The sequence below is a fragment of the Callithrix jacchus genome, chromosome 14, assembly GCF_049354715.1.
Source record: "Callithrix jacchus isolate 240 chromosome 14, calJac240_pri, whole genome shotgun sequence".
NCBI classification, from domain to species: Eukaryota; Metazoa; Chordata; class Mammalia; order Primates; family Cebidae; genus Callithrix; species Callithrix jacchus.
Window position 1 is genome coordinate 94,984,440 of NC_133515.1, and position 26,731 is coordinate 95,011,170.

Below are 26,731 nucleotides of genomic sequence, written 5' to 3' on the forward strand. Positions count from 1 at the left end.
AGACTCCATCTAATCCTCCCTGACCCAAATTGTCTGTTTTGAGCAGTAGAGAAAGGTAACAGTCGAAAATTCCTATTTTTTCACCATACTGGGTTGAAGGATCTGTGGAGTTACCCTCTGGTAGAGGCAGTCAGAGCCTTCGAAAAGGGCATTTTTAATCCACGGGGACTTCCTGAGCTTGGCTGGACCTCCGTGGTGCTGTGCATGAGACCATCCATCACTCAGACACTCAGCGAGCCCACTTCGGCCCCCAAGAACCCTGATGAGGGTCTTCCTGCCCCTTAGACATACTTGGAGTAACAGAGACCCCAAAAGCGACAGTTGCTTGAGGTCAAACAGGTGTTTAGGAGCAGGGCCACAAGCAGGGCTGTGCTGTCTGCTGGGCCATCATCTTTTAGCGCTGTGAGGAGGAGTGTGGGGATGAGATGGGGACACAGGAGGCGGCTTGGCTCCAGAGCCCGCTCCATGGTAGACCGTGGAGGAGAGCCCAGGGTTTCATGATCACTTCCTGCTTGGCTTGGGAAGGTTTAATTTTTTTAAAGAGAAACACTGGATACTTCCCAAGATTTTCTTGGTCCCCAACTCAGGCCGACCCAGTTCTTACACTCGGCCTGGGGAAGGCAGGTGAGGAAGAGGCCATCTTTGGTCTCAGAGCCCAGGTGCGAAGGTCGTTTGGCACCATCTCTCCTGCCTGCCAGATGTGGGCAGAGCCCGTCAGGTTCTTTCCCTTTGCTCTCTCGGCCGTTTCCCCTACACCCGCAGGCCTTCCATAACTCTTTGGACTGAGGCCCAGGGCCTCGCAGGTAATCACCAAGGAGCAGGAACTGCACGGTGCTCCTCAGATCCGCGTGCCCGAGGTCACCGGGGAACAAAGAAGTTATTTATTTTTCCTTTTAGCTCAGACGAAGAGAGAGGGCGTTGTCTTCCACAGAAAGGGCTGCGAACTCCGCCCTCATCCCCCTTTTTCTTAGCCCTTCCGTGCGGGTGCAGCTGTTTAAAGTAAGGCCCAGAGTCTCCAGCACTTTGTGGAGTGCTGGAAGAACGCGAGCGCACGGGAAAGTCTGGGCCGGCGGGGCGCGGGAAGCCCCATCCTCAGCCGGAGGAGAGTCGGGGTGTGTCTGTGTGTGTTTGCCCGTCGGTTAAAGGCCCCATCGCCCCCCGGGTCCCCGCCCTGCCCCAGAAAGCGTTCCCCAAAAGAACCAGGAGTCCTGCGCACCTGGAGCGCGCTCCGCGTCCACGTCCAGAGGGCGCTGCAAACTCGCGCCCGGGCACCGACTGCCGCCCCTTCAGCCCCTCCCCCGGGCAGCGCCTCCGCACCCCGGGCCCGGGTAGAAAGGGGTGCGCCCTGGCCCCACCACCTAGGGAGCAGCCGAGCTGAAAGGCCCAGAACCTCGGCGTGTGGGGACCACAGCTCCTGAACGCAAGGCTCGGCCACCGGAGAAGCGGGAGCGGAGCAGGCACGGACCCTAGGGGGCAGGCCGGGGGCGGGGCTGGGGTCGGGGGCGGGGCGTTCCGAAGGGGCCAGGAGGGGTGGCTCGGGGGGCGGGGTCCTGGGGGTGTAGACTGGGGCTGGCCGAGACCTGGAGGAGCTGGGGGTGGGGGGCTAGTTTTTGCAACGGCTAAGGAACGGCCTGTGGGTTTATTATAAGGCGGAGCTCGGCTGGAGAGGTGCGGGCCGAATCCGAGCCGAGCAGAGAGGAATCCGGCAGTGGGGAGCGGACTCCAGCCGGCGGACCCAGCAGCCCTCGCCTGGGACAGCGGCGCGCTGGTCAGGCGCCCAAGAGAGCATCGAACGGCGCAACCCGCGAAGCCGGCCCGCAGCCGCGACCAGCGCAGCCTGCCGCGCTCCCGCCGCCGGTCCGGGCAGCATGAGGCGCGCGGCGCTCTGGCTCTGGCTGTGCGCGCTGGCGCTGAGCCTGCAGCCGGCCCTGCCGGTGAGTGCGTCCCGCGGCTCGGCGGGGAGGCGGCGGGAAGCCGGGGCTGGTCACCCGCGGATGCCGGCGGCTGCACGTGGAGGGGGAGGGGGAAGGGGAGCGGGACTTCTCTTCTTCCCGCCTTGATCCGGCGGGTCCCGGGACGGTGAGCCCCGAGGCCAGGGCTCCAGCCCCAATTCCCTCCGCTGTCGATGGGCGCCGTACTGGTCTCGCGCTGGGGAGGAGGGAGCCGGGGCCCCGCGCTCAATTATGTAAAACGTCTCCACATGTGTCGGAGCCCGCCAGCCCACAGCGGCGCCCGGGGTCGCACGCTCCCACCCCCTTCGCCCCGCCGCCCTCGTCGGCGACCCGGGGGAATGCAGTGACCGCGGCCACAACGCCCTTCCCGCAGACCCTAATTCAAACCAGACCCGCGGGCTTGCACCCCAGCGCCACCGAGCCCGGGCGCCCAGCCCCTTGCGCCCGGGCAAGTTTGGGCGCAGCGCAGCCGGCGCGGGAGCTGGCGGGCGGGTGTGTTGGTCCCGGGAGACCGGCCAGGGCTGCGTGGGGGACGCGGGCGAGCGGCTCCGGGGCCCTCGGGCTTGCCGTGGGCCGCTCGAGGTAAGCGGGGCCGGCCCGGCAGCGGGAGGTTCCGGGAAGTTGGTCTCGGAACGCTGGAGACCCGGAGGAGCTCAACTTCTGGGCTGCTGAAGTTGAGCTGGCCCCGGGGGCGCGTTCCCGTGCTGGGCATGGCCGGGACGCGGGCGCCTTCCACGAGAGGGGACCCGGGAATGGCCTCCTGCTCCCCGACTCGGCTTTGTGCTGAAGCCGCGCGGAGGGAAGGCGGGTCCCTTGGCCCGCCCAGTGGAGCTGGGGAGAAAGAGGGGCAGATGTGGAGCTCGAGGCTGGAGGAGGCCTTTGGGTGAGATGCAGCATCCACCTTCAGCGGGACTCAGGCTCCACTAAACAGGGACGTGGCCGACAAAGAGCAGCCCGAGGGTCCCCAGAAAGTGGCTCTCCCGCCCCGGCCTCGGGCCGCTAGCCCGCCTTCCCCAATGGGGGCGCTTTGTTCTCGGCCCCTGTAACCCTTTCCTGGGAACCGCCCCACAGCGCCGGCCTTAACGGGGGCTGGGACTTGGGCCACCGCCAGGTGTCAGCGCGGGCCACCGGGTGCCTTCGTCCTCCTCCCCAGCCCCCGGGCCCGGTGCTGGCGTCCCGGAGTCCTCCCGGTGGGCCGGCTCGGCCATCCCCAGGGATGCAGAGGGGAGGTGCAGAGCCAGGGGCACTTCCCCTTCCGGAAGTGGCGGTCTCTCGCCACCACATCTGGACAGCTCGACTTCCCCAGCTCTGGCAAAGGGAGGCACGTGGGCAGGGAAGGGGCGGGGGCAGGGTGAGCATTCGGGTCCTCCACTGCTAATGTGACATCTGGACAAGCCCCAGCAACACTGACCCTCCGTAGGGGTTGCCCTCTGTGATAGCTACCAGTTATTGAGCGCTCTGGGAACGTTTTTACAGGGTCTGGCTCATGGGAGGTGAGGTGGGGACAGTCGTTTTTGAAGCTGATGTGTAAAGTGCCCTCCCTGCTTCCCAGGTGACTCGTGCTTCCAGACATTTTCAGGTCCCGGAGAAGGTCCCAGTGCCTGTTGAACTGCGGATGGGCTGGACTGTGTGGGGTGCCGAATCTGGGAGGACGGGGAGGGCCATGATTTCCGAGCTGGGTCTCAGGCACTCCTGGCTTTCAGGTTCAAGAAGCTGCTCTCTAGGGTGGTGGTTTCTGTGGGACTGAGCCTGTGCGTGGAGTCTTCGCTCCGACTTTGGAGAAGAGAGTGGGACTGCGTGGCTTACCTTCCTTGACCTCCTGCCATCACCACACTGCCCCATTCTCTCCAGGCACATGCTGGGGCCTCAGTAGGGGCGGCTGAAGTTGGGTCCTCCACCTATTTCCGGCTGGATTTAGGAGGGCTGCTGGTTCCCTTGCCTGCCTGGGGTAGAGTAGCAGACATTCTAGAGCCCTGGGATCCCCCCACACCCCTTAAGGCTGGGGAGGCAGGTGGAGTCTGGGATTCCCTGTGGACTGCCTTTCCTGGAGTTTTCTGTGGGCTGGAGCAGAGGCTGCAGTGTGAGGCATTATTTCTTGCCCAGAAACTTGGTCATAGGGCCCAGGAGTCAGGAAAGACTCAAAAGGGGAAAGGAGGGAGGGAGACTCCCTGGAACTGCAAGGAGGGAAGGTTTCCCGGAGGGTGAAAGCCCCACCTGAGCTTTGGGGTCAGACTCTGGCTTGTAGCTTAGGTGTTCCTTTTGCTTTTTCTGATCTTACAAAGTTTAGGTTTTTTTCTTTCCCATTTCTGCCCTCTCCGTCTTACAGTGACTGTCCATGTTGGGTTAAAGGTGGGGACACTCATTGCCTTCCGAGAGCTCTGACACCCCTTTCCTGAAAGAAATCAGGCAGTTGGGATTTGCTTAAGATGGGAGAAGGTGTCCACAAGTGGCAGAGATCTGTTCGTCTCTGAAAGTTCACTATGGCCCCAGTGGGAAGCAGGTCAGAAACCCCCTGGGGACTGGGGAGGCAGGGAGTGACTGAATGGGTGAGGGGAGGCTGCTAGGAGAGGAGGTTGCTCAAAACCACTCCCAAGAGACTAAAACAGGTTTGTCTAAAAAGGTTTCTCTCTCTGTCCTTTTTTCTCTCTTTCTTTCTGTGTGTGTGTATGTGTGTGTGTAAGTGTATGTGTGTGTGTATGTGTATGTGTGTGTATGTGTGTGTGTAAGTGTATGTGTGTATGTGTGTGTGTGTGTGTGTGTTTCCTGTGGTCTTTTGTTTCTGCCATGTAAGAAACATTGCTTATTCTGGAATAGTTATTTGTTGTTTTTCTTCCTTTCTCTCTTCTCTTTCTTGAAAGGCATAAAATCCCTTTTGCCCTAATTATGGGGGCTAGTAGAGACATTTTCCCACAGCCTGGCAGAGAGGGTAGAGGGGGAGGCAATAGCTGCTTCTGCTTGGGCTCAGAGCCTTCTAGAAGTGATGTCACCCCTGGCTTGGGCTCCACAGGGAGGGTGGAGCTGGTTTAAGTCTCTACCTGTGGCTCCTGATGGGTTCCACTAAAACCTCATTAACAACACACATTGGTAGGGAGACAGTAAGAAAGGAGAGAGCCTGCAAAGAATTAATGAAAAGATTGATTTCTGCAGTTTTTTAGAGGAATCTTTTCTGTTGCAGCAGAATTTTGGATTCCTGAAATCCCTTGGGAATGAGATGTCCTGTGTATTCATGTTTTTTCATTGATCTAGAATCCCTATTACCCTTAAAAGTATTCTTACTCTGAGCAGGACTCTCTGAAACATTTATTTCCCTTCCTTTGTCAACCAAAAAATGCTAGGCATGATTTAATCTCTGCATGCCAGGGTCGTCGTCCTCATTAGTGCCAGGTTAGGACATTGTCTCCTGGATTTACTGTGCTCTGAAGAGCACTTTGCCCCTGTGCCTGGTGTCCCAGGTCGCTCTGTTTGGAATTCTGGTCTTTCTCCTTTTTCCATCTCTGTCTGAGAGAAGCCAGAAGTGACATTTACATGCCTGAGTGTAGCCAGCCGCTTTTCTGTTCAGTTCAAATTAGAACTTTTCAGTTGTTACTTCAGTTGTTCAAATAGTTACTTTTCTCCAGTGGCACTAAGAAACTAATTAGTTGGGTTAGGTTCATTTCAGGCTGAGAGTTTTAGGCTCTGGGTAAGGTTCTCGCCTGTGAGTGAGACTGTTGATCTGTGATATGTGGATTTTGTACCCTTCATGAACTTCAGCTGGGACCTGTTGCGGTCTCCCCTTTACCTCCCTGCACCCCACCTAGAGTAACAAAGAAGTGCTGCCAAGGTAAGGCCTTTAGGGGCCTCTCTAACTGGACAGAAATGAGTCACCTCTTGGGGAAGTGCTTGCTGGCCCCCATGTTTCAAGTTCCTCAACCTGGTTCAACTTGTAAGTGACTTGCTGGTCAGAGGTAGCCTGGACTGACCAGTTGAGGCCCTTATTCTTTAGACTTGACTGTTATGCTCAGCTTCACCAAGTTTGATTTGGATTTTATTTCCTGTTTCTATATAATCTGCATCCATACTGTGTGGCAGGCCAGAAATGGCTTTGGATAAAGTAGAGCCCCAGGACTGTGTCTCAACTCTGCCACTCATTTACTCCCTAATCTGGGGTGAGTCACTTTTCTTCCAAGTCTTGTCCTCATCTGTAAAGCGGACATCATGATACCTGTTCTCCCTGCCCTCATTCTGTCATTTGCATATTCATTTCATAATGGATATGTGAAAGTACTTTGTGATGAAACTGCCTGAGGAAAGTTAGCTGTCAATATCATTAAGGTTACCTTGTTTTGAGCGCCTACTGTTGAGGGCTCAGTACTTTTCCTTTATTCTTATTTAAACTTGACCCCAATCCTTTACAGTGTATATCATTGCCTCATTTTGTGGAAGAAGAAGCCGAAGCCTAGGGTGGTGGGCCCTGCCACTGGCTGAGTTGGGATTTGTGTGCGTGTGCATGTATATGGGTATGGTGTGAATACATTACAAGGCTGTCAGGTCTCCCCTGAGAAGCCTGGCATCTGGGGACTAGCTGAACCCTGCAAGGCTCTGCTGGGCATTTGCTTGTCTGTCCTGAAGAACCATGGGTGTGAGTGTTTTGGGCGAAGGGGCCCAGGCTGGGCTCAGCTGGCCTGATCGGTGCCATCAAGCAAAGTGAGCACTGGGTAACATTCTGGAGTTGTGTTGGGTTCAACTCATGGCCGCTTAGGAACAGGCGAGAGCTCCTCACAGGAACAAAACGGGGAGTTGAGAGCCAGGTGGGAACTGTGGATTGGGCGTGGAGGGGCCTGTTTGGACGGTGTCCTCAGGCCAGGCCCCAGGTGGTGTCCAGCTTGCACCATCTTTTACCTTGGGCACTGGGGAAACATTCATGGAATTAGCAGATTCTTTTGTAAGCCTGGGAGGTAGGCAGTGTGGCACAGGTGATGGCCAGAACCCAGGACTCCTGGCTCTGGTGCCGCAGTCACCTCCTGGTTTCCTCCAACGCCAGGTCCTGTGGGGGTGGGGGCAGCTCATGAGGAACTGGTCATTAAGTGATTGCTGGGCTTGAACTGCTGCCCGATTGCCTTCTTTTCACCAGCCAGTTTTGGAGTCTTGGGTTGAAAGGGCCCCTGAGGCCCTGCCTAAATGTGTCTAGAGAAGAATGAGATTCAGGGATTTTGTGGAAGGAGGACTTCTGGCACCAGGATTCTGTACCCCCTCACTTCTCTCTCAGTTGTTCCAGCAGAGGCTGGGTTTTGGATGGGAACATGCATTCTGGAATCTTCCACTGAGTGAGATGTGACACACCAGGTGAGGGCCACAAGGAGGCATGTTTGGGGTCGTGGAGGTGAGGCACCAGAGGCAAGACCCTGGCTTGTGGCCACTTCAGCAACTGTCATGTCCAGCTGCAGGTGGTCGCGGGGAGCCCACGCCATCACCTCCCCTGGAAGGGTGAACTTTATCTGTGATGTTACTGCTTCTACCCACCCTCAGGAAGCTTCCATTTGGGTGGGGAGACAGTATGAGAAGGTCCCGGGCACTCCTGAGACAGGCACACCGGGCCAGCTCGCCTGTGCTCAGTGCTGTGGGGATCTTGGGGAAGGGTTGTCTGAGACTCCCCTGGAAAGTGACCTGCTTTTTGGCAGGGCCCGGAAGGGTGGGGGCAAGCTTACAGGACAAAGCAGGGTGTGCCAGGGGAAATCTTGGGACTTGGGGCCATTGAGTCATGAGAGCAGAAGAGACGGCGGGTGGACCTGCTCCTGCACATGCCCAGTGACCTCTCCCCATGGGAGCCCCTCAAGGGCCTCTGAGCTCCTGGCTTTTATGGCTTCATGGCTGCCTAATTCTACACAGAGGATGCGCCTCCTCTGGCCATCAGCCCTGTGAAAAACTCTCTGCCCGGTGATTCACCTGCGGGTTCCAACACCATGAGATGCCTGCCCTCTGTGTGTGTGTGTGTGTGTGTGTGTGTGTGTGTGTCCACGTCCGTATGTCTGCATGTGTGTTTGTATTTGTGTCTCTGTGTTTGTGTTTGTCCGTGTGTGTGTCCATGTGTGTCTGTCCGTGTGTGTGTGTGTGTGCGCGCGTGTGGTGTGGGGGGTGCCTACTGCACAGGTTGACACTGCAGTTGGGCCTTGCCTAGGCACCCCTGACTTTCCCTTTGGGCCTTCCTGCTTGTCAGGTGGCAGCCTGGTCACTACCTGGCTGCAGCTTCCTTTTTGGACACCAGCTTCCTTTCTGCCTCCTATCTCTGCTGGTCGTCTTTTCCCTTTTTCACTGTGACTCTGACATTTCTGATGGACTTGGCCTTGGAAGTTATTCCCACAGAGATGGGCAGTAGGGTCACCTGAACTTCCTGGTTTAGATGAGCTTCCACTAGGTGGCTACGGCAGGCTGTTGCCCCTCTGGGCCTCAGTTTCCTCCTCTGCTGAAGGGTCCTTTTTCCCTTCCTCAGTTCTGAGAGCCACATGGCTAGAGAGAGACCTTATCTTGGGAAGGGCGGAGGTGGCACTGAAGGACTTGCTGGGGGCTCACATTCCTCTGCCAGGATTCCTTCTGGGGACTTGAGGGAGAACTGGTTTCCTAAGGGGCCATTGGTGGGATGGCCTGGGCCAGTGGAGGGCAGGGTAACCTGCTTGAGGCGGGGATTTGAGCTTCTTGGGGAGCTGTTGTGGACAGAGGTGCCTGGGTGAGGTCGGGCCAGGGGTGGGGCTGCGTGATGTTCTCTGCATACACACCCAGGCGTCCTGGCACCTGCCCGAGGTCCGCTCAGCAGCAGGAATGAATGCCATGGCAGGCAGGTTGGGGCAGTGGGGAAGGTGGGCGGTTGATCAGTCCACTCATCAGCTGAGTCATGGCGCCAGGCCCATGGGTCCTCTCCAGAGACTCGCCCAACCAACCCTGACCCACTGCAAGCCCTCTGGGGGCTGGCACGAGGTGGGGAGTGCAGCAAGACACAGACTGGGGCTCAGGGGCCTGGCTTTCCCTCCTGGCCCTGCCTCTTTACTGTCAAATGGCTGTGTACAGAGCCCTCTCTTGGCCTCAGTGAACCCATCTGTGAAATGGGGGAAAGGGGCAGAGAGGCAATACTTTTGTGTGCACGTGGCCTCTTGTGTCTGTGTCGTGTGACTGGTGGGTATCTGAGGGCCTGCCTGTGCTCCTGCTGCCTCCAGTTCTGAGAGTTTATGACCCCTACCTGGCTTGACCAGATCTAAAGCCCAGAGCCTGGGCACCTGCTGTGTGCATAGCCCTGTGCGGTGGGGAGAGGTCCATGTCTTGTCCAGGGGATTCCTGTGAGAGAGGGTGGCTGTTACTGGAACCAGATGAGAGAGGTGCAGATAGAGATAGAGAGAGGGGCAGATATCTCTGCAGATAGGCCAGAGTGGCAGTGACGATGAACAGGGTCTGCGATTCAGCACCCATCATGTCTCCCCAGTCAGAGGAAGGGTTTTGCCCCAGAGTCCCATGATAAAGCAGTATGGAACTAGGAGCTGGGCTGTCAGCCAGGACATTTTATGGAGCCCTAAACATGCAGGACGGCCTTCTGGCCATGGGAAGTGTCAGGGCAGGGGGTCTCTCGGTGGGCGCTGCAGAGGTTGCCTGTCCTGCGCTAGGACCGCTTGTGTGCACCATGGATCTTCACAGGTGTTAAGGGAACTCTTCCCACAGTGGGGTGAGCTGGAGTTCATAGTCATTTCTACCTGGGGCTGCCTGGCTCTCTCTGAGCATCCTCTGTGCTGCTTAGCAGGCTGAGAGACAGCACTCTGGCGCCTGGCCTGGGAGGCGTAGGGTGAGGATTGTATGTCTGCCAGGGTGGGATGTGGGGAGGCTGGAGGAACTCCTGGAGGGCCGAGGAGCTCATGCCTGCCCATGGTATTTGTCATGAGCTGGGTCCCAGAAAGCTTTTTTGAACTTGGGCCCTGGCCCTGCTGTTCCCATGCCACCAATACCAGTGGTCACCGCTAGTGCTCCACGGGCCTTACCTGGTTGGGAACTTGATTGTGTCAGAGTGGCACTGACTCTACCTCCAGTAGCTTCCTGGCATCCCGGCTGCCCAGGAAACTGTCCGAGACCTTGGAGGGCCCATCTCTCTGGAGTGTTCCGGATGAATACGGTGGTCAGGTTTGGGCTTGCAGAGCCCGAGGCTGTGGGGTGTTTCAGGAGCCTCTGAGACTGTCCTAGAGGCTGACGTCACTCTAGCTTCTCCCAGAGAAAGCCACAGGGTGTGGTGCTGCTGTGGCAGTGACCGTGTCGCTTCCAGGACGGGGTGTCGGGGACGGTCCTGGCAGCAAGACCTCAAGACTGACTAGGGCCTGTAGGGCTGAGGACCAGTCATGGGCTCCACTTGGGATGCACCTCCCCCACCTCCCTCCCTGAAAGGGACCTGGGACCTGGGGGAAGAGTACAGGAGGAGTTTCCCTGGGGCCAGGCCTGGGAAGTCCAGGAATCTCACCACTGAGTCTCCCTGGGTGAATCTGCAGCAGTAACTGGGGTGTCTTGGCTCAGAGAATTGTAGGAAGGGGATACAGCCCCCTGCCATCCTCCCCGCGCTCCTGTGAATGAGGCTCACTCTTCTAAATCCTATCTGGAGGCTGGGTGTGCAGTGGGCACTCTGGCCCGCCTGCCTGTCTTCCCTATGTGAGGGTAGTCACCTGAGTCTGAAGGTCTGGGTCTGCCTGCCTTTGGGGGGCCGATATTGAGTCTTGAGACCTTGGGGCTTGACAGGCAAAGTAGGACAGAACTCGCTGGCTTCGTTAGTCCCAGCTCGGGCTGGAGCAGAGAGGTGTTGTGGAGGCAGGGAAGAGCTCAGGACATGGAGTCTGGCCCACATGGATCACATTTGGACTTCATCACTTCCTCCCTGTGTCATCTTGAGTGTGATTCTTCACCTACCCCAAGCCTCAGTTTCCTCATCTGTAAAACGGAGTTTCTCATATCCTGCCCCAGAGGGCTTCTGCAGAGATTCCCTGAAATACCATATGTGATATGATTGGGGTCCCTTCCTTGCCTGGAGCACGGAGAAGCAAGTCTAGGGGAGCACTGATGCTGACCTGTGGGAAGGGGTGGGTCTGACCCAGCCTGAGCGTGGAGTCACTCTCTGAATGGCCCTCTGGTCTGACCCCAGTGATGCTGACGTTAACAGGACCTGCAAACATGGCTTTTGCCCCGTCTCAGAAACATGAGCCTTCACTGGCAGGCCAGACTTTGCTCTCTTCCACCCCAGCCTCTGCCAGGGGCTGCCTCCTGACCTGAGAAGGTATGGGCTGGGCTGGCAGGTGGGAGGTAGGGGCTCAGGCCTGCCAGGCAGGGCCCACAGAGCTTGAGACTGATGGCTGTCCTGGAGTGGGAGCCCTGGGTTCACTATGGCCACTGACAGAGCGGGGCCAGGCTGCAGGGTGCTGCCAGTGGAAGCCATGGCTGTTGTGTTCCTGAAAGTGAGAGAACCCTGTGGGCCTCGCTGCGACGGGTGCCTCATGGCACGCCTGCTGGAGCAAGACTGCTGGCTTCAGTGGCTGTGTGCCCTGGGACAGATGACATAGCTCCTTTGCCTCAATTTTCTCATCTGTAAAATGGGCATGGTACTAGAACCTAAGGTGATCGTGAAGATGAAATTAATTAATTCAGAAAAAGTCCTTGGGAAAAACGGATTGCCAGCTGTCTGGCCCAGAGGACTCAATAAACATTAGCTGTGATCACTTTTATTCACTCTGCCCCCGAGAGCCTAATTCAGTTGTTTTATTCTTCAAGTAACCTCCAGCCTTGGTTGGATGCTTAGACTCTTCTCTCCCCCAGCCTCCTGGTGGTCCCTGAGATCTGGGCAAGGCGTATGGCTCCTTCCCTTTCCCAGGATCACGGTGAGCTTTTCAGATGGGAGCTGCGCTCTTCCTCGGCGCTGCCTACGGAGATAGCAGCGATCTCCTGGTCGGCATCATGGCCGCCCTTAGACCCCTTGTGAAACCCAAGATCGTCAAAAAGAGAACCAAGAAGTTCATCCGGCACCAGGCAGACCGATATGTCAAAATTAAGCATAACTGGCGGAAACCCAGAGGTATTGACAACAGGGTTCATAGAAGGTTCAAGGGCCAGATCTTAATGCCTAACATTGGTTATGGGAGCAATCAGAAAACAAAGCACATGCTGCCCAGTGGCTTCCGGAAGTTCCTGGTCCACAACATCAAGGAGCTGGAAGTGCTGCTGATGTGCAACAAATCTTACTGTGCTGAGATCGCTCACAATGTTTCCTCCAAGAACCGCAAAGCCATCGTGGAAAGAGCTGCCCAGCTGGCCATCAGAGTCACCAACCCCAATACCAGGCTGCGCAGCGAAGAAAATGAGTAGACAGCGTATGTGCATGCTTTGTGTTTAAATAAAACTGGAATCTTCCTTAAAAAAAAAAAAAAAACAGATGGGAGCTGCATCCAGTCTTCCTTTCAGCCATCTCAGCACCAACCGTGTGCAGAGGCTGTGAGGGCTAGGAGCTCTGTGCTGGGGGTTCAAGGCTGGGCAGATCTGCCAGCCCATCAGAGGGAGGGCAAGCCACTTGGCTTGGGGCTCCACCAGTAATCTGGAGGATCGACCCAGCCTCTTCAGACACAGCCTTCACAGAAAATTCTGTCTCCCATCACCCAAACCAGGAGGCACCAGCCCTGCCTTCCCATGGGACCCCTTCAAACACACTCTGCCCTTCCTGTGTCTCTGGGTTTCCCAGCAGCCTCAGCGCCTGCTCAGTCTGAATTGTGCTTTATCTGAGAGGCACATTCCCAGGCTAGCCCATTGTTGTCTACCTGGGAGGAGAAACCATGTACATCCATGACTCTAGGAAGAGCAAAGAGAATTTTGTCCTCCTTTCCTGGGTATGGCATTGCTGGCATCCACATTTTGACAAAGGTTAAAAAATTTGCCCCTGACATCTTCCAGCCTCTCTTTTGTAATCCTATTCCATCTCCCTGAGCTCCCACACACCCTCAGTGCTCCAGTTCGAGTTAGCCCGTCCCCCCTGGAAGTGATTTATGCTGTAGTGTGAGTGCCAGCACCCTTTAGCTCTCCCAGAAGACTTGTTTTCAAGGGGATATTGTGCAAGGACAGGGACACTGATAGAAGAGATTTTGGTAATAAAGTTGGCACTTGTTCCCCTCCCCCACCTTCACACAGCTGGAGCCCTGGCTGGCTGCAGGTGTGTCAAAAGCTGCAGTTTCTGCCTCTGTGAAACTTGAGGACACTTTATTTAGTAAGTACAAGGGGAGGATGTCCCTAGAAGTCCATATTGGCAGAGGTGTCCAGTCCCCAGGCCTGGTGGATACCTGTTCCAGGGGACTCCCTGGGGACTGATGGGGCCGTGCTTCCCAGTAGGGGCCGACTGGGGAAATCTTGGCTGAGATTCTGGCCTTGATGGGCTCCTTAGGGGCAGCTGGGTCTGGGGAAGGGATAGCGCTCTGGAGGCTTGGCTGCCCCCTCTGTCCCCATAGGGTGCCCGTTGCCCCATAGTAATCTTGATTTAGGATATCTCTGGCATCCTGCCTAAGCCATGACTCCCCTTGGGAAGCTGAGGGTGATGATACTGAGTCAGTGTGATCAAGTGTCCCTGTGTGTCCCTAAGGAGGGGGTGTTTGACAAGGAAATTTGCGAGACAGACCCCTTGTTTGGCTCCAGAGAGGTACCAGGCGCTGAGGCTGCAGGGCCTGGGCTGGGCTATCTTGCTCAATGCCTGCCTCGGTGAAATCTTGCCCTGCCTGGCCTGGCCTGGGTTCTGCCAGGTGGAGAAAAGCAGAGGAACTGGTCTCCCAGCTCTGTGGCTCCACACCCAGCCCTCAGCTGAGGCTGTTCCGAGACCAGTCCTGGCATGTGGGCTGCCGAGGCAGGCGCCAGCTCTGTGGAAGGGTGCTGGGGGCAGCACTGGTTTGGCTTGGGCGTCAGAGCTGGCATGGGGCTGCCAGGATCCCTCCTCGTTCAATAAATGCCCCAGGTATACTGTGAGCAGGCAGTGTGGTACAGGGTAGAGGGCCCAGGGCCAAGAGGCTTAGGTCTATGACCTTGACCTCAGGTTTCCCACCTGTAAAGCCCTGACATCACATTACATGGAAGATGTTACCCGAAAGCGGTCTTGGCCAACTGTGAATGCTGTCCCTCCACCCCGGCCCTGGCCTGGAAGCCCCCAGCGCAGTGAGGGGTCCGTCTCTGAGTGGCAGTGTGGGGCTGTGTATGGGGGGTGCCATCCAGAGTGTCCCTGAAAGGTGCTCCTCCCCTTGGAAATGCTGCTGGGGACACCCTCCTCTCCTGCCTATTTCTATCCCCCTCCTGCCCTGGCCAGGCCCATCACTCCTTGCCTGTCATATCCTCAGCAGGCCCCAGCTTGCCTGGTTCTCAGTAGAGAGCCAGTGAGCTGATAAATTGCTGTGCCTGTCACCGGAAATGCTGATGCTGCCTTGAGGCACTGGTGAGGCTCCTCCCTCCTGGGAATGGCTTCAGTGGGGGAGATTTTGGGTCTTGAGGCCTAGACCCGATCTGTGGCCTCAGCCTCTCTCCCTGGTGGGCTGTGTTTTCCCGGCTCCTGAATTAGGAAACAGGCCTTAGTGAGGACTTCCTCCACAACCCCGATGCTGGGGGAGCCCAGTGTCTCCTGGCCTGTGGCCCTGCCCTCCTGCCTACTCCCACAGGTGCCATGTTTTGGCCAAACCCCCATTGTACAGATGGGCAACCTGAGGCAGGGTGTTTCCAGCAACATCCAGTAATTTAGGGACAGAGACCAAACTATCACCAGACCATCCCCATGCTGGACCTGGTCGTTTTCCCTGGGCCACCCTGTGGTGGTCAGTGTGGTAGGTACCTGAGGAGGGGGCATTTGGTGAGTCTTGGGGGACAGAACCCCTGCCCAGTTCCCAGAGCAGCACCAGTCGCTGAAGCCAGCAGGGCCAGCCTGTTGGCCATAAGGCAGTTTAGCATTGTCCACCGAGCCCCTTCTGGCATCAAGGTGGGGAACAGGTCTAGAGAGAGGCTGAGAGCTGCCCAGGTCCCCAGCACGGCCGCATGGCAGATTCTAGCCCTTTCCCGGAGACCCTGGCTCCTGGGTGCTCTGGTCTGACCTGCCTGCCCAGGGCTTAGGCCATTTCAGTCTGGGCTGAAGGAGTGGGTCACAGGTCTCCCCACAGAGAGACGGCAGCTGCAGATCCAGGGGCACAGCAGCGTTTGGGAGGCAGTGGGACTGGGAGGGGCTGTTGCAGCTTTTTCTTCCCTGTCCTCCTACTGCTGCCCCTGGAGGAGCAGACCCAGCCCCTGCAGCCTATGCTGCCCTCCAGGCCCCACCTTCGTCCCTGGAGCCAACTTGCCTCTTAGCTCCAGCAGCTCTCTCCTGCTGCCCCGCTGGGTCCAGCCAGGCTGGCTGGTGGGAAGGCAGTGGGCTCAGCCCCAGGCAGGAAGGAGCCTCAGCTCAGCTTCAAGTAGATACTTTCCCAGTCATATAGGTGCCACTGGATGTTCAGTGGGTCCTCAGCCCCGGCGGGAGGGAGGCCAGGCCACCACCATGATGTGCTGTGTCGGAGATGCAGAGAGGACACTGCTGGGCTTTCCCTGGTTCCTTTGCCATGCGAGCTTGTTCACGGGGCTCTCTTGCTACTCACTGCCTTGACTTGGAACACTGGACTCAAGTGAAGCCAGCTCTTGCCTCTCCCAGGCTGGGCCACTCTGGGAGATAACTTTTCCTCTCTTCATTGTTTTCAAAGTGCAGTCTGAAGAACCCCTACAGGACCTGGGGCTTGTGAATGGCAGAGGCAGCCTCTGGGTGGGGAGCTGGGAAGACTACATTTGCAGTGGTCTCCTGGTGGTGCTTAGAGACCCTATAGCTGAGAGCCCCCAGTTTGGATGCAGGTGATGGTTTGGATGTTTGGATGTCACCCTCAGCCAGTATGGCGTCTTGATGCAGAGGCGGAGGTGAAGGCTGGGGCTCTGAGGCTCAGAGACCTCAGCCCCCAAGTTCTGAAGTCTAGGGAAGGGGAGAGTCAGCCTGTTTTCCTCACATTTGTGGATCTGGACGAGAAACCGAGGGGGTAAAAAAGATTTTTTTTTTTTTTTTGAGATGGAGGCTCACTCTTGCCCAGACTGCAGTGCAGTGGTGTGATCTCGGCTCCCTGCAACCTCCGCCTCCCAGGTTCAAGCGATTCTCCTGCCTCAGCCTCCTGAGTAGCTGGGATTACAGGCATGTGCCGCCACCCCTGGCTAGTTTTTGTATTTTTAGTAGATATTAGGTTTCACCATGTTGGTCAGGCTGGTCTCAAACTCCTGACCTCGTGATCTGCCCACCTTGGCCTCCCAAAGTGCTGGGATTACAGGCATGAGCCACCACGCCCAGCCGTAAAAAAGATTTCTAAACAGCTATGACCCTGTTTCAAGCCTCCTGAGGAAATTTGCCATTGTGTGGAATCTGGGGATGGGGAGGGTGGGTGTCTAGCCTGCCATGACCACGGGTCCTCCTGCCTCTTGACCTCGAAGCCTGGGCTCCTGGAACAGGTCCCACAGCCACTGCCACAGCCTCTGGTCCAGGCTGCTTGTGAGAGGCCGTGACCCGGCTCCTTTGATAAGGGGCAGCTCTTATCCCTGGTTTGTTACTAATGGGGCTTGTTGATTCAGTGACTCGGCTCCCACAGAAGCTGGGTTTTCATGACCACATGGGTCAGGTACAGCGGATGGGTCAGCTTCTCTTTCCTGTTCCACCACAGGACAACTGGGAATCAGAGACCCACCACACTGCCCAAGTTAGTGCCCAGGATGAGCATTGTCTTATCCTCTCCTGGGTTGGGTTGGGGGCTTCAAGGCCTGGCCCTAGTACCCTCCTTAGGGCAGCCCTCTGGACTCCAGCCTCTGAAGCGCCCCCATTTTCAATCCCCCTGGAGCCGGACACCTGGCCATATGTCCTGGGTAGCTGAGAGCTCAGCCAGGCCAGGACCAGACTATTTCTTCTCTCTTTTCTCCCAAAGCTTCTGGTGTGATCTTGGCTCACTGTAACCTCCACCTCCCGGGTTCAAGTGATTCTTCTGCCTCAGCCTCCCAAGTAGCTGGGAGTATAGCAGTGCACCACCACGTCTGGCTAATTTTGTATTTTTAGTAGAGATGGGGTTTCACCATGTTGGCGAGGCTGGTTTTGAGCTCCTGACCTCAGGTGATCCACCTGCCTTTGCCTCCCAAAGTACTGGGATTACAAACATGAGCCACCTTGCCCTCCGTCAGTAATGCTTTTTAAGGAATTTGGGTTTTACCCATCACTCACTTTAAGCAGCAGGTGACCCATGTCAGTGATTCAGAGTATGGGCTGGAAACCAAAGGCCTTCTGACCTGGTGGCCTCAGGCCGATGGGGTAGGAGTGGATGGGAAGTCTCTCAGGTTAGTGACTGGGCCTGCCACCCTCTCTTCAACCTGTCTGAGATGCCCACTGGACATCCTGGCTTCTGATGCAGCCGGGGCACTTTTGAGCTGTTTTGCAGAGGAGCTGCAGCACTGCTGGCCTCAGCCCCAGCCCCTTATCTTCTCCTGGGTCAGGGGCTTCAAGGCCTGGCCCTAGTACTCCCCAGGGCAAGGGGCTCTGCTGAGACACAGGTTGCCCAGAAGGGTGGCCCTCTTTACTTTTGCTATGGGAATGACAGCTGGCAGTTAGCTTGAGGCTGCCTTCTGGAAGCTTCTCTGCCAGCCCTCTGCCCACAGACTCCAGATGTGCTCTTTGGAGTGGGTGGCAGCCGGTGAAGATAGCTTCCCATCCCTGGTGGCACAGGTCCTGTTCTGGTCCACACCATTCCCTCTCCACCTCGCAAGTGTGGGCTGGTCCCTGGGTAGCTTCACCACTGGGGCAGGCTCAGTGATTCCTAGTCAGTGAAGCTCTGTCCCATTGAGGAATCTTAAATGGGTTTCCCTTAAAACTGATGGGCTCAGCTAGGAGGACTGGGGAGAAAGAAGGGGATGGCAGGTGAGGAGAGCAGCTCTGCTGCACAGGAAGGTGTAGTGTCTGGGCCACCCTGGGCAGGTCCCTTGCCATTCAGAGGCTCTAGTCCTTATCTGCTAGAGACAGTGATGTCTGCCCTGCTGCCTCATCTGCAGGGGAGTTGTAGGGATGAGAAAGGAATGAGTGGAAAGTGTTTCCAGCCTTAAAGAAGGCCTCATTTCTTCACACCCTCTTTCTTGCTGGGTCAGAGCCTTGACTCCAGGACTCTCCATGGTCCCTGGGAGACCATGTAGGCCAGGAGACCGGTGTAGCTGAGATGGAGTTGGGCTGACCTGACCGTTCCTCTCTTACTCCCTTTCCCAGACTCCTGGAAGCTGCCCCTTGATCCCCAAGCTTCCAGGCGAGCCAAACCTTGGGCTTTCTAATCAATGAACTTCTAGGGTCTCCGCTGTGGGTGGGGAAGGGGCAAGGCGTCCCTTGCTTTGAGCAAACAGAACTAGTGGAAGCCTAGACCTTACCTCGCATGAAGTTGTTGATTTGTTCTATGGACTGTTGGTTTTTCTGGGACTTACAGAGGTTAAAGGCTGGTTTGCCTGTTGCCTTCCTGGGCAGGGCATGAGGTGGGCCCCAAGCTGAGGCTACCTGATCCTGAGCAGCCTTGAGCAGTGGTCAAGCAGCCTCGGAAGCACCCAGTTGGAGATGATGCTGAGGGAGCTGCCCAGGAGGCCTGGAGGCGGTGTGCTGCAGGCTGTCAGCGCAGCAGGCCTGCTAAAGGAAACCGGAAGCCTCGCCAGAAACTCTAGAGTCAGCTGGCACCTTGGTAATCCAAGTTCACACTCAGCAGTTTCTGCTAATTTCCTCCCCAGGGGGCTGAAATCTTACCTTCTCCTCATCTGAGGGGCTATCACTGAAGGTTTAAGCTGGAGAAGATTTGGGAGGTCTCTCTAGCCCACCCCCTTAGTGGAGACCAAAGGCCCAGAGAGGGGAGAGGCCCCTGGAGGCCAGGGAGCTGGTTTCAGTGGAGAAAATGTTTAAGAGCTTGTTGTGTAAATAAGATTGCAGAGGGATAAGCCTGCAGAGCTAGGGAACAAATTGTTTCTACGGACCGGACCGCAGACTGAAATGCTCATCTGGCCAGGAGAAAAGCCCTGCTCCTGGGAACTTGTTAGCCTGTTGGGGCCTCCATGGCGTTCCTGGGTCTCACCGGGCGGTGCCTCCCAGGTTATACATGGGCCCGAGTGTGCGTGTCTGCTCTGTGGGCATTGGTTACCTCATCTGTTGAATGAGGCAGGGATCCAGTGTCTGACTTCTGCTTTAAGATTTGGTGCTCTTTACGATGCAGCGGAGGCATGTGGGATCGCAGCGCCAATGCCTTGCCCCGTCTCTGCCGCATCTCCAGCTTTCTCTTGAGGTGGGTGGTGTAGCAGGAGAGGGCAGGGCAGAGTTCTTGGGTGAGAGTGAAGCCGTGATCTCAGTGAATATGGGAGGGGGTACCCGCTCTGTGTCCCCTGGCAGGCAGTATTCTTCGTTGATGAAGGGGACAGGCCTGAGGGAGGCCAGGGTAGCTTCAAAGCTCTGTGGGGCAGCACTGGTGTTTGCAGCACCATGTGGAGATGGTGTAGTTAAATGTGGCCTTTTGTGGATGCTGGGGGAGCATGGACTATGACTGTTTGCTTTTATTGATTGATTGATTGAGACGGAGTCTCGCTGTGTCACCCAGGCTGGAGTGCAGTGGTGTGATCTTGGCTCGCTGCAACCTCCGCCTCCTGGATTCAAGGAATTGCCCTGCCTCAGCCTTCCAAGTAGCTGGGACTATAGGCACATTCCACTGTGCCTGGCTAATTTTTGTATTTTTAGTAGAGATGGGGTTTCACCATGTTGGCCAGGCTGGTCTTGAACTCCTGAGCTCAATTGATCCTCCCAAAGTGCTGGGATTACAGCCGTGAGCCACTGTGCCTGGCTAATGACTGCTTATTGTAGATAGGCCTTGGTGGATTCTGTTAATTGTAGATGAGCCTTGGTGGAATGTGACTGTTCACTGTAGATGGGCCATGAAGGGCCCTTCTAGGGTCAAAACCTTTCTCTTGAGGGAAGGAAGGTACAGTTTTGCTCTTGTACTTTCAAAGGAAGTTCAGTGATATTTCTGACCTTCTGGTTTGTACACGTGTCTGACGCTTCCCTCTGACCTAGGCCCCTGGATGTAGAGCCTCCACCTGGTCTGACTCTGCCTTAGGAGGCGGGAGGTCTTGTCTGTCCTTCCCTGCTCTGCACTACCCAGGAGTGACACCCGTGGGCCTATGGTCAGGGCCTGGTGAGGCCTCTTGGGCTGATGAGGCCCTTTTCCTTTGGAGCCCAGCCTCAGGCGGGCCCCCTCTGGCAAGTCAGTGCAGAGGCTCCTGATGAACTGACTGATTCCTGCCCCTACCTTCTCATGAAACCCTGTCTCCCTGTCTTTCACCCTTTTTCTAGGCAGGTCTGCTGGCATCTGAGGCTCCCTTAGTTAGACAATGGCCACTGTTTGTGTGTGCCTACTACGTGCTAGGCATAGCCTCATTGAATTTTTGCAGCAGTCCTGAATGTAGATGTTATTATTTTCCCATTTTACTGATGGAGAGACTGAAGCCCTAAGAGGCTTAATGACTTCCCTGGACCATGCACCTAGTGAGTGGCAGGGTCTAGAGTCCCTAAAGCTCGTGCACTGGACCATGCTGTTCATCTTTATTCATTCTTTGTTCTGGTCCAACACTGGGGCCCTCTCAAGATAGACTATGTAGTAAGTGGGGTCTTTAGGTCTAAATCTCGCGGCTGAATAGGGCTCTCAAAGCCATGCTTCTTGCCACCTGGCTGCTGGGTTCTCCCTTCCCTACCTGAGGTCCTGGGGCCAGTGTGAAGGGCTGAGGCAGTCCTGACCTGCCCTCCATGCAGACCAGGGTTCTGCACAGGCCTGCTCACTGTGTGTGATGTGATCCTGCCCCCCACCCCTGCCCCCAGTCTTGCCAGTCAGCCCCGGCCTCAGGAACTTGGGAGAGCTGTGTATGTTTACCCTCTAGCTCCTGCCTGCAGCCTCTTGGAGCTGGGCAGGTGGATGGCATTCCTGGGGCTGCTGTTTGCAAGCAGGGCCTGCCCCAGGCCCACAACCCACTTAACTGGAGCCTTCTCAGTGCAGGGCCCCTTCCAGATTAGCCTTATATGTCCCCTTCCTGAGTTGCACCCTGTCCTTCCTTCCCCAAGGAGGACAATACTCTGACCAGAGGGCCTGTACCCAGTCTTCACTGTAGATGGGAACTGGGCTGAGTGTGGGAAGGTGCATGGGGGCCAGGCCTGGGGTTGCCGTGCATGGGCAGACCTGCCCCAACACAGACAGCTCCCTGTGCCCAGCCCAACCTGGCCCCTCACGTCACCCTTGGTGTCCACATCTGGGGGCCAGCATGCCTAGAGGCTGCCTGTCTGCCTCTAGCTTGTCTTGAGATTGTTCTTGGGGTTTTTTGAAAGCCCCTGGTGGGGCTGGGTGGGCAGTCTTTGACCCCAGCGCTCCCTGGCTGATGGCCCCAAGAGCTGGTTCTCAGTGTAGGGTGGGCTGATGGGCTCCCATGGGGGCCACAGCCTCTGTTCCCAATAACAGCTCCCTGTCTGCCCTGAGAGGTCTGGAACTCCCTTACCAGACTGAGCTTCTGGGGGCTCGGGCCCTGCCCTCTCTCTTGTGCCCTGTATGCCTGCACCCGGCACCAGGCTGTGTTGTAGCATCAGGGATTTGGGCGTGGGGACCAAAGTGCTGCCTAGAGCTGAGGGTCCTGGAGACACATGAGAAGGCTTCTCCCTGTGCGCCTGTGCGGCACAGGGTGGGGTGAGTCCACTCAGCTCTCTAGGAAAGGACCCACGAGCGGCAGATCCCCGGCCAAGATCTACTCATACTGTGTTCTGATCCTTTTCCAGGAAATTGTGGCTACTAATTTGCCACCTGAAGATCAAGATGGCTCTGGGGATGACTCTGACAACTTCTCTGGCTCAGGTGCAGGTGAGGTTGTCTGGGGGGCTCCACCCAATACAGCAACAGGTCATAGCTGGGGGGGGCATGTCTCCTATGTTTATGGAGCATGTACTGAGTGCACCCTGCCCACCCCGTTTCCACCCAGCCGGCTTCCAAGCATATGCTGAGGAGAGGAATGGGGTCCCTGAGCTGCCTAGTTAAGGAGAAATCATGCTTGGAGGTGAGGTGTGAAGGCTGTGGGCTCCAGAAGGCCCCAGGGCTGCCTGTAGCACACAGCCTCATGTTCACTAGGAATACCTGTACTCACTAGGAAACCTCTGGAACCCCCTTCAGAAGGTTATTTGACTCCTGAGCCTCTGTTTTCTCATCTGTAAAATGGAAATAATACCTTGACCCTATAAGCTCATCAAGCTGTAAGGCAGTGCAGAGCCTGCTGGGGTGTAGCTCTTCCATCCAGGCTCCCTTCCCTACTTCCCCTTTCCCTGGGGGAGAGAAGTCCGTGTGTGAGCTGGAGGTGGTCAAGGAGGCTTCCCAGAGGAGGTGGCTCTTGAGTGGACCTCAGAAGAGGGGTGAGAGCTAAGGAAGGAGGCTGAGGTCATCCCTGGGGAAGTGACGGAGGCAGAGGCCGGAGAGCAGCGAGGCAGGATATCTGTTGTTGGAAGCGGGGTGGGGGAGGGGGGTATGGTGTGCGTGGGGGATGGTTGTTCAGGGAGGGGCCAGAGAGGTGGGTGACCTGGGCTAAGTAGGATTAACTGAAGTAGTTATGCCCCGGAGGGATGCCCACCCCATTCCTATGGTCTCAGGAAACCTCCTTTCCAGGTGGCTTAGGCGCCTATCTCATGGCTCCAGAGACCAGGCTGCCCCTGGACACACACAGTGGGAAGGGGCAGCTCTCCTTGTCCATTTTCCAAGGAGCTTAGCCTCAGCTGCCTTGCCTAAGTACCAGTCTCCCTTGCAGCCTGAATTTGGTGGGCTCAGGTGCTCTGGGGCCTACCCGCTACCAACACACTCTGCTTCTGGTCCTGCAGGTGCTCTGCAAGATAACACCTTGCTACAGCAGACCCTCTCCACCCGGAAGGACATGTGGCTCCTGACAGCTATTCCCGTGGCTCCGGAGCCTACCAGCCTGGAGGCCACAGCTGCCTCTACCTCCACCCTGCCGGCTGAAGAGGGGCCCAAGGAGGGAGAGGCTGTAGTCCTGCTGGAAGTAGAGCCTGACCTCACCGCCCGGGAACAGGAGGCCACCCTCCCACCCAGGGAGACCACACAGCTCCCAACCACTCATCAGGCCTCAACGGCCAGAGCCACTGAGGCCCAGGAGCCCACCACCTCCCACCCCCACAGGGACATGCAACCCGGCCACCATGAGACCTCAGCTCCTGCAGGACCTGGCCAATCTGACCTTCATACTCCCCGCACAGAGGATGGAGGTCCTTCTGCCACGGAGAAGGCTGCTGAGGATGGAGCCTCCAGTCAGCTCCCAGCAGCAGAGGGATCTGGGGAGCCGGTGAGTGGCCTCTGCATTCCTTGGGACATTGGGTGCCCAACGGGTAGGTTGGCCCTAATGCCTGGCACCCGGCAGGCCCTACACCTGTGCCCTGCGGGCATCTTGTATTCCTCACCAGGAAGACAGGGCACAGGGGCCCACCATCCCCTGCTCTCAGGGCCTCGATCAGAGCAGGACAGACTAATTATGAGATCAGAGCAAAAATGCCCTTAAATATCACCCAAGAGAGGGCTCTCCAAACTTACAGCAAACTTGCAGCCCCTGCTGAAAGAGTGAGTGTTATACCAAGTCCTATATATATCTTTTTTTTTTTTTTTGAGACAAAGTTTTGCTCTGTTGCCAGGCTCCAGGCTGGAGTGCAATGGCGAAATCTCGCTTCACTGCAACCTCTGCCTCCCAGGTTCAAGCAATTCTCCTGCCTCAGCCTCCCGAGTAGGTAGGACTATAGGCGTTCACCACCATGCCTAGCTGATTTTTGTATTTTAGTAGATATCTTTTCACCATGTTGAAAACCTTGGTGTTGAAAACCATGTTGGCCAGGATGGTCTCAATCTCTTGACCTTGTGATCCGCCCACCTCGGCCTCCCAAAGTGCTGGGATTACAGGCGTGAGCCACCATGCCCGGCCGTCCTATATGTATCTTACAGCCTCATGGGGATTTTACACTTTACACTAAAATAAGCCTGCTTATTTCCAAACAAAAATGTGTGCTTTCTATCACTTTTCATGATATCTATGCCATGATCCAGCCAGGGTCCAGAGTTGATGTGGCAGGAAGGCCTGGCTTCGGGCCCTGCACGCTCTTGGTTTGGGTGCATCTGAGTGGGTGGTGCACTCAGGAACTGCTTCTGGGTCTGGCAGTGGAGCTGGTTGCTGCTGCTGGCAGTGACTGCGCCAACCCAGTCTGCCCCTGTCCTCCCACAGGACTTCACCTTTGAAACCTCCGGGGAGAGCACGGCTGTAGTGGTTGTGGAGCCTGACCACCGGAACCAATCTCCCATGGATCAGGGGGCCACGGGGGCCTCACAGGGCCTCCTGGACAGGAAGGAAGTGCTGGGAGGTGAGTTTTCTCTCAGAGGGGTGGTTGGGGGTGAATTGCTGCTGTGGGGTGGGGGTGGGGCTGACCACAGCCAAGGCCACCACTTGGGAGAGGGTCTGTGGTGGAGCCCAAGGAGCTGCTGAGCCAAGCTGGCCCTGTCTGCCCGCCCTAGGAGTCATTGCCGGAGGCCTCGTGGGGCTCATCTTTGCTGTGTGCCTGGTGGGTTTCATGCTGTACCGCATGAAGAAGAAGGACGAAGGCAGCTACTCCTTGGAGGAGCCGAAACAAGCCAATGGCGGGGCCTACCAGAAGCCCACCAAACAGGAGGAGTTCTACGCCTGACACGGGAGCCATGCGCCCCCTCCGCCCTGCCACTCACTAGGCCCCCACTTGCCTCTTCCTTGAAGAACTGTAGGCCCTGGCCTCCCCTGCCACCAGGCCACCTCCCTAGCATTCCAGTCCCTCTGGCCGCTCCTGCCCATGGAGTCCTGGGGTGTGCTGGGAGCTCCACTCTGCTTCTCTGACTTCTGCCTGACTTGGGGCACCAGGGGTTTCTCGCATAGGACCTTTCCACCATAGCCAGCACCTGGCGTCGCACCATTCTGACTCGGTTTCTCCAAACTGAAGCAGCCTCTCCACAGGCCCAGCTCTGGAGTGGGGGAGATCTGACTGCTTTGGACCTAAGTGGCCTCCTGTGGCTGGAAGATCCTGCCGGTGGGGCTTGGGGCTCACACATCTATAGCACTTAGTGGTAGGACCAAGCATCTTGGGGGTGTGGCCGCTGAGTGGCAGGGGCCAGGAGTCCGCTTTGTTTCCTGGGGAGGTCTAATCTAGATATCAACTTGTTTTTGCACATGTTTCCCCTAGTTCTTTGTTCATAGCCCAGTAGCCTTTGTCACTTCTGAGGTAACTTAAGTAAGCTGATTCGGTATCCCCCATCTTGCTTCCCTAGTCTATGGTCAGGAGACAGCGTCAGGGTTAAACTTTTTTTTCATTTATCTAGGAGAACCGAATCTGGAAGCCAAAATGTAGGCTTAGTTTGTGTGTTGTCTCTGAGTTTGTCGCTCATGTGTGCAACAGGGTATGGACTGTCCGTCTGGTGGCCCCATTTCTGGTAGTCTGTTGGCGGGCTGGCCAGTCCAGGCTGCCATGGGGCCGCTGCCTCTGTTGAGCAGTCGTGCCTGCGTCCATGAGCTCAGGGCCATGCTGAGGCCTGGGCTGCTGCCACGTTGGAGAAGCCCTTGTGAGAAGTGAATGCTGGCAGCTCAGCCTTCAAACGGACAGAGGACTGTAGGGTGGGCAGCAGGGGCCCGGAGATCCTCCTGCAGACCACGCCCGTCCTGCCTGTGGCGCCGTCTCCGAGGGATGTTTCTTCCTCCTGGAAATTGACAAGGGGCATCTTGGGCAGAGCTGGCTCTGAGTGCCTCCATCCAAGGCCAGGTTCTCCGTTAGCTCCTGTGGCCCCGCCCTGGGCCCTGGGCTGGAATCAGGAATATTTTCCAAAGAGTGATAGTCTTTTGCTTTTGGCAAAACTCTACTTAATCCAATGGGTTTTTCCCTGTACAGTAGATTTTCCAAGTGTAATAAACTTTAATATAAAGTAGTTATGTGAATGCCACTGCCTTCGCTTCTTGCCTCTGTGCTGTGTATGGACGTGACCGGACTTTTCTGCAAACACCGACGTGTTGGGAAACTTGGCTCGCATCTCTGTGCCTTCGTCTTTCCCATGGGGAGGGATTCTGGTTCCAGGGTCCCTCTATGTATTTGCTTTTTTGTTTTGGCCAAAATTCTTCTGGAGGTCGGTAGGTTCAGCCAAGGTTTTATAAGGCATTAGCAGTCAATTTCTGTGTTGCCAAGCTTCAAGCCCCATCTTCTAAATCGCAAAGGAGGGTGGATGGCCCCAGCACAGCTTGACCAGAGGCTGTGGTCCCGGCAGAGGTGTGAAGCCAAAGCCTGCCCTGCAGATATCTTGGACGCCCTCCTCCCATCCTGCTGCAGAGGCCAGAGGCCCCCAGCCCGGGGCTCCTGGAGACTCCTGCACGGGCTTATTTGACAACGTTTCAGCGGCTCTGTTGGCCACTCAGAGACAGGGGCCAGTCTGTGGATCAGAGATGCACCGCCAAGCGAAGGGAGCCTGTGCCCGGTATTCGATACTGCGACTTTCTGCCTGGAGCATATGACTGCATGTGACTCGGGGGTGGGGAAAGGGGTCGGCTGACCATGCTCAGCTGCTGGTCTGTGGGACGGTGCCCAAGCCAAAGGCTGGGTCCATTTGTGTAACGGCAATAAATGGTACTTGTCATTTCGGGCA

The 26,731-nt window shown here is 56.6% G+C and overlaps 1 protein-coding gene and 1 pseudogene across 2 annotated transcripts; both read left to right on the forward strand.

The window, feature by feature from the left end:
* The first annotated feature begins 1,605 nt into the window (after positions 1 to 1,605).
* SDC1 (syndecan 1) lies at positions 1,606 to 26,731 on the forward strand. Its single transcript, XM_008981094.4, has 5 exons — positions 1,606 to 1,934; positions 21,820 to 21,901; positions 22,903 to 23,381; positions 24,306 to 24,441; positions 24,593 to 26,731. Exons 1-5 carry the CDS (start codon positions 1,869 to 1,871, stop codon positions 24,760 to 24,762), a joined length of 933 nt encoding a protein of 310 aa, XP_008979342.1. The 5' UTR covers positions 1,606 to 1,868; the 3' UTR covers positions 24,763 to 26,731.
* LOC108588284 (large ribosomal subunit protein eL32 pseudogene) lies at positions 11,892 to 12,363 on the forward strand (annotated as a pseudogene). The gene has a single exon (XR_013526766.1). The product of XR_013526766.1 is annotated as a large ribosomal subunit protein eL32 pseudogene (transcript).

Excerpts from the sequence above, each read along its gene's own strand:
- SDC1 (XM_008981094.4), top strand. The coding sequence starts at position 1,869 with ATGAGGCGCGCGGCGCTCTGGCTCTGGCTGTGCGCGCTGGCGCTGAGC. Across the intron at positions 1,935-21,819 it reads GCCTGCAGCCGGCCCTGCCG|GAAATTGTGGCTACTAATTT; the intron begins GTGAGTGCGTCC and ends ATCCTTTTCCAG. Across the intron at positions 21,902-22,902 it reads CTTCTCTGGCTCAGGTGCAG|GTGCTCTGCAAGATAACACC; the intron begins GTGAGGTTGTCT and ends CTGGTCCTGCAG.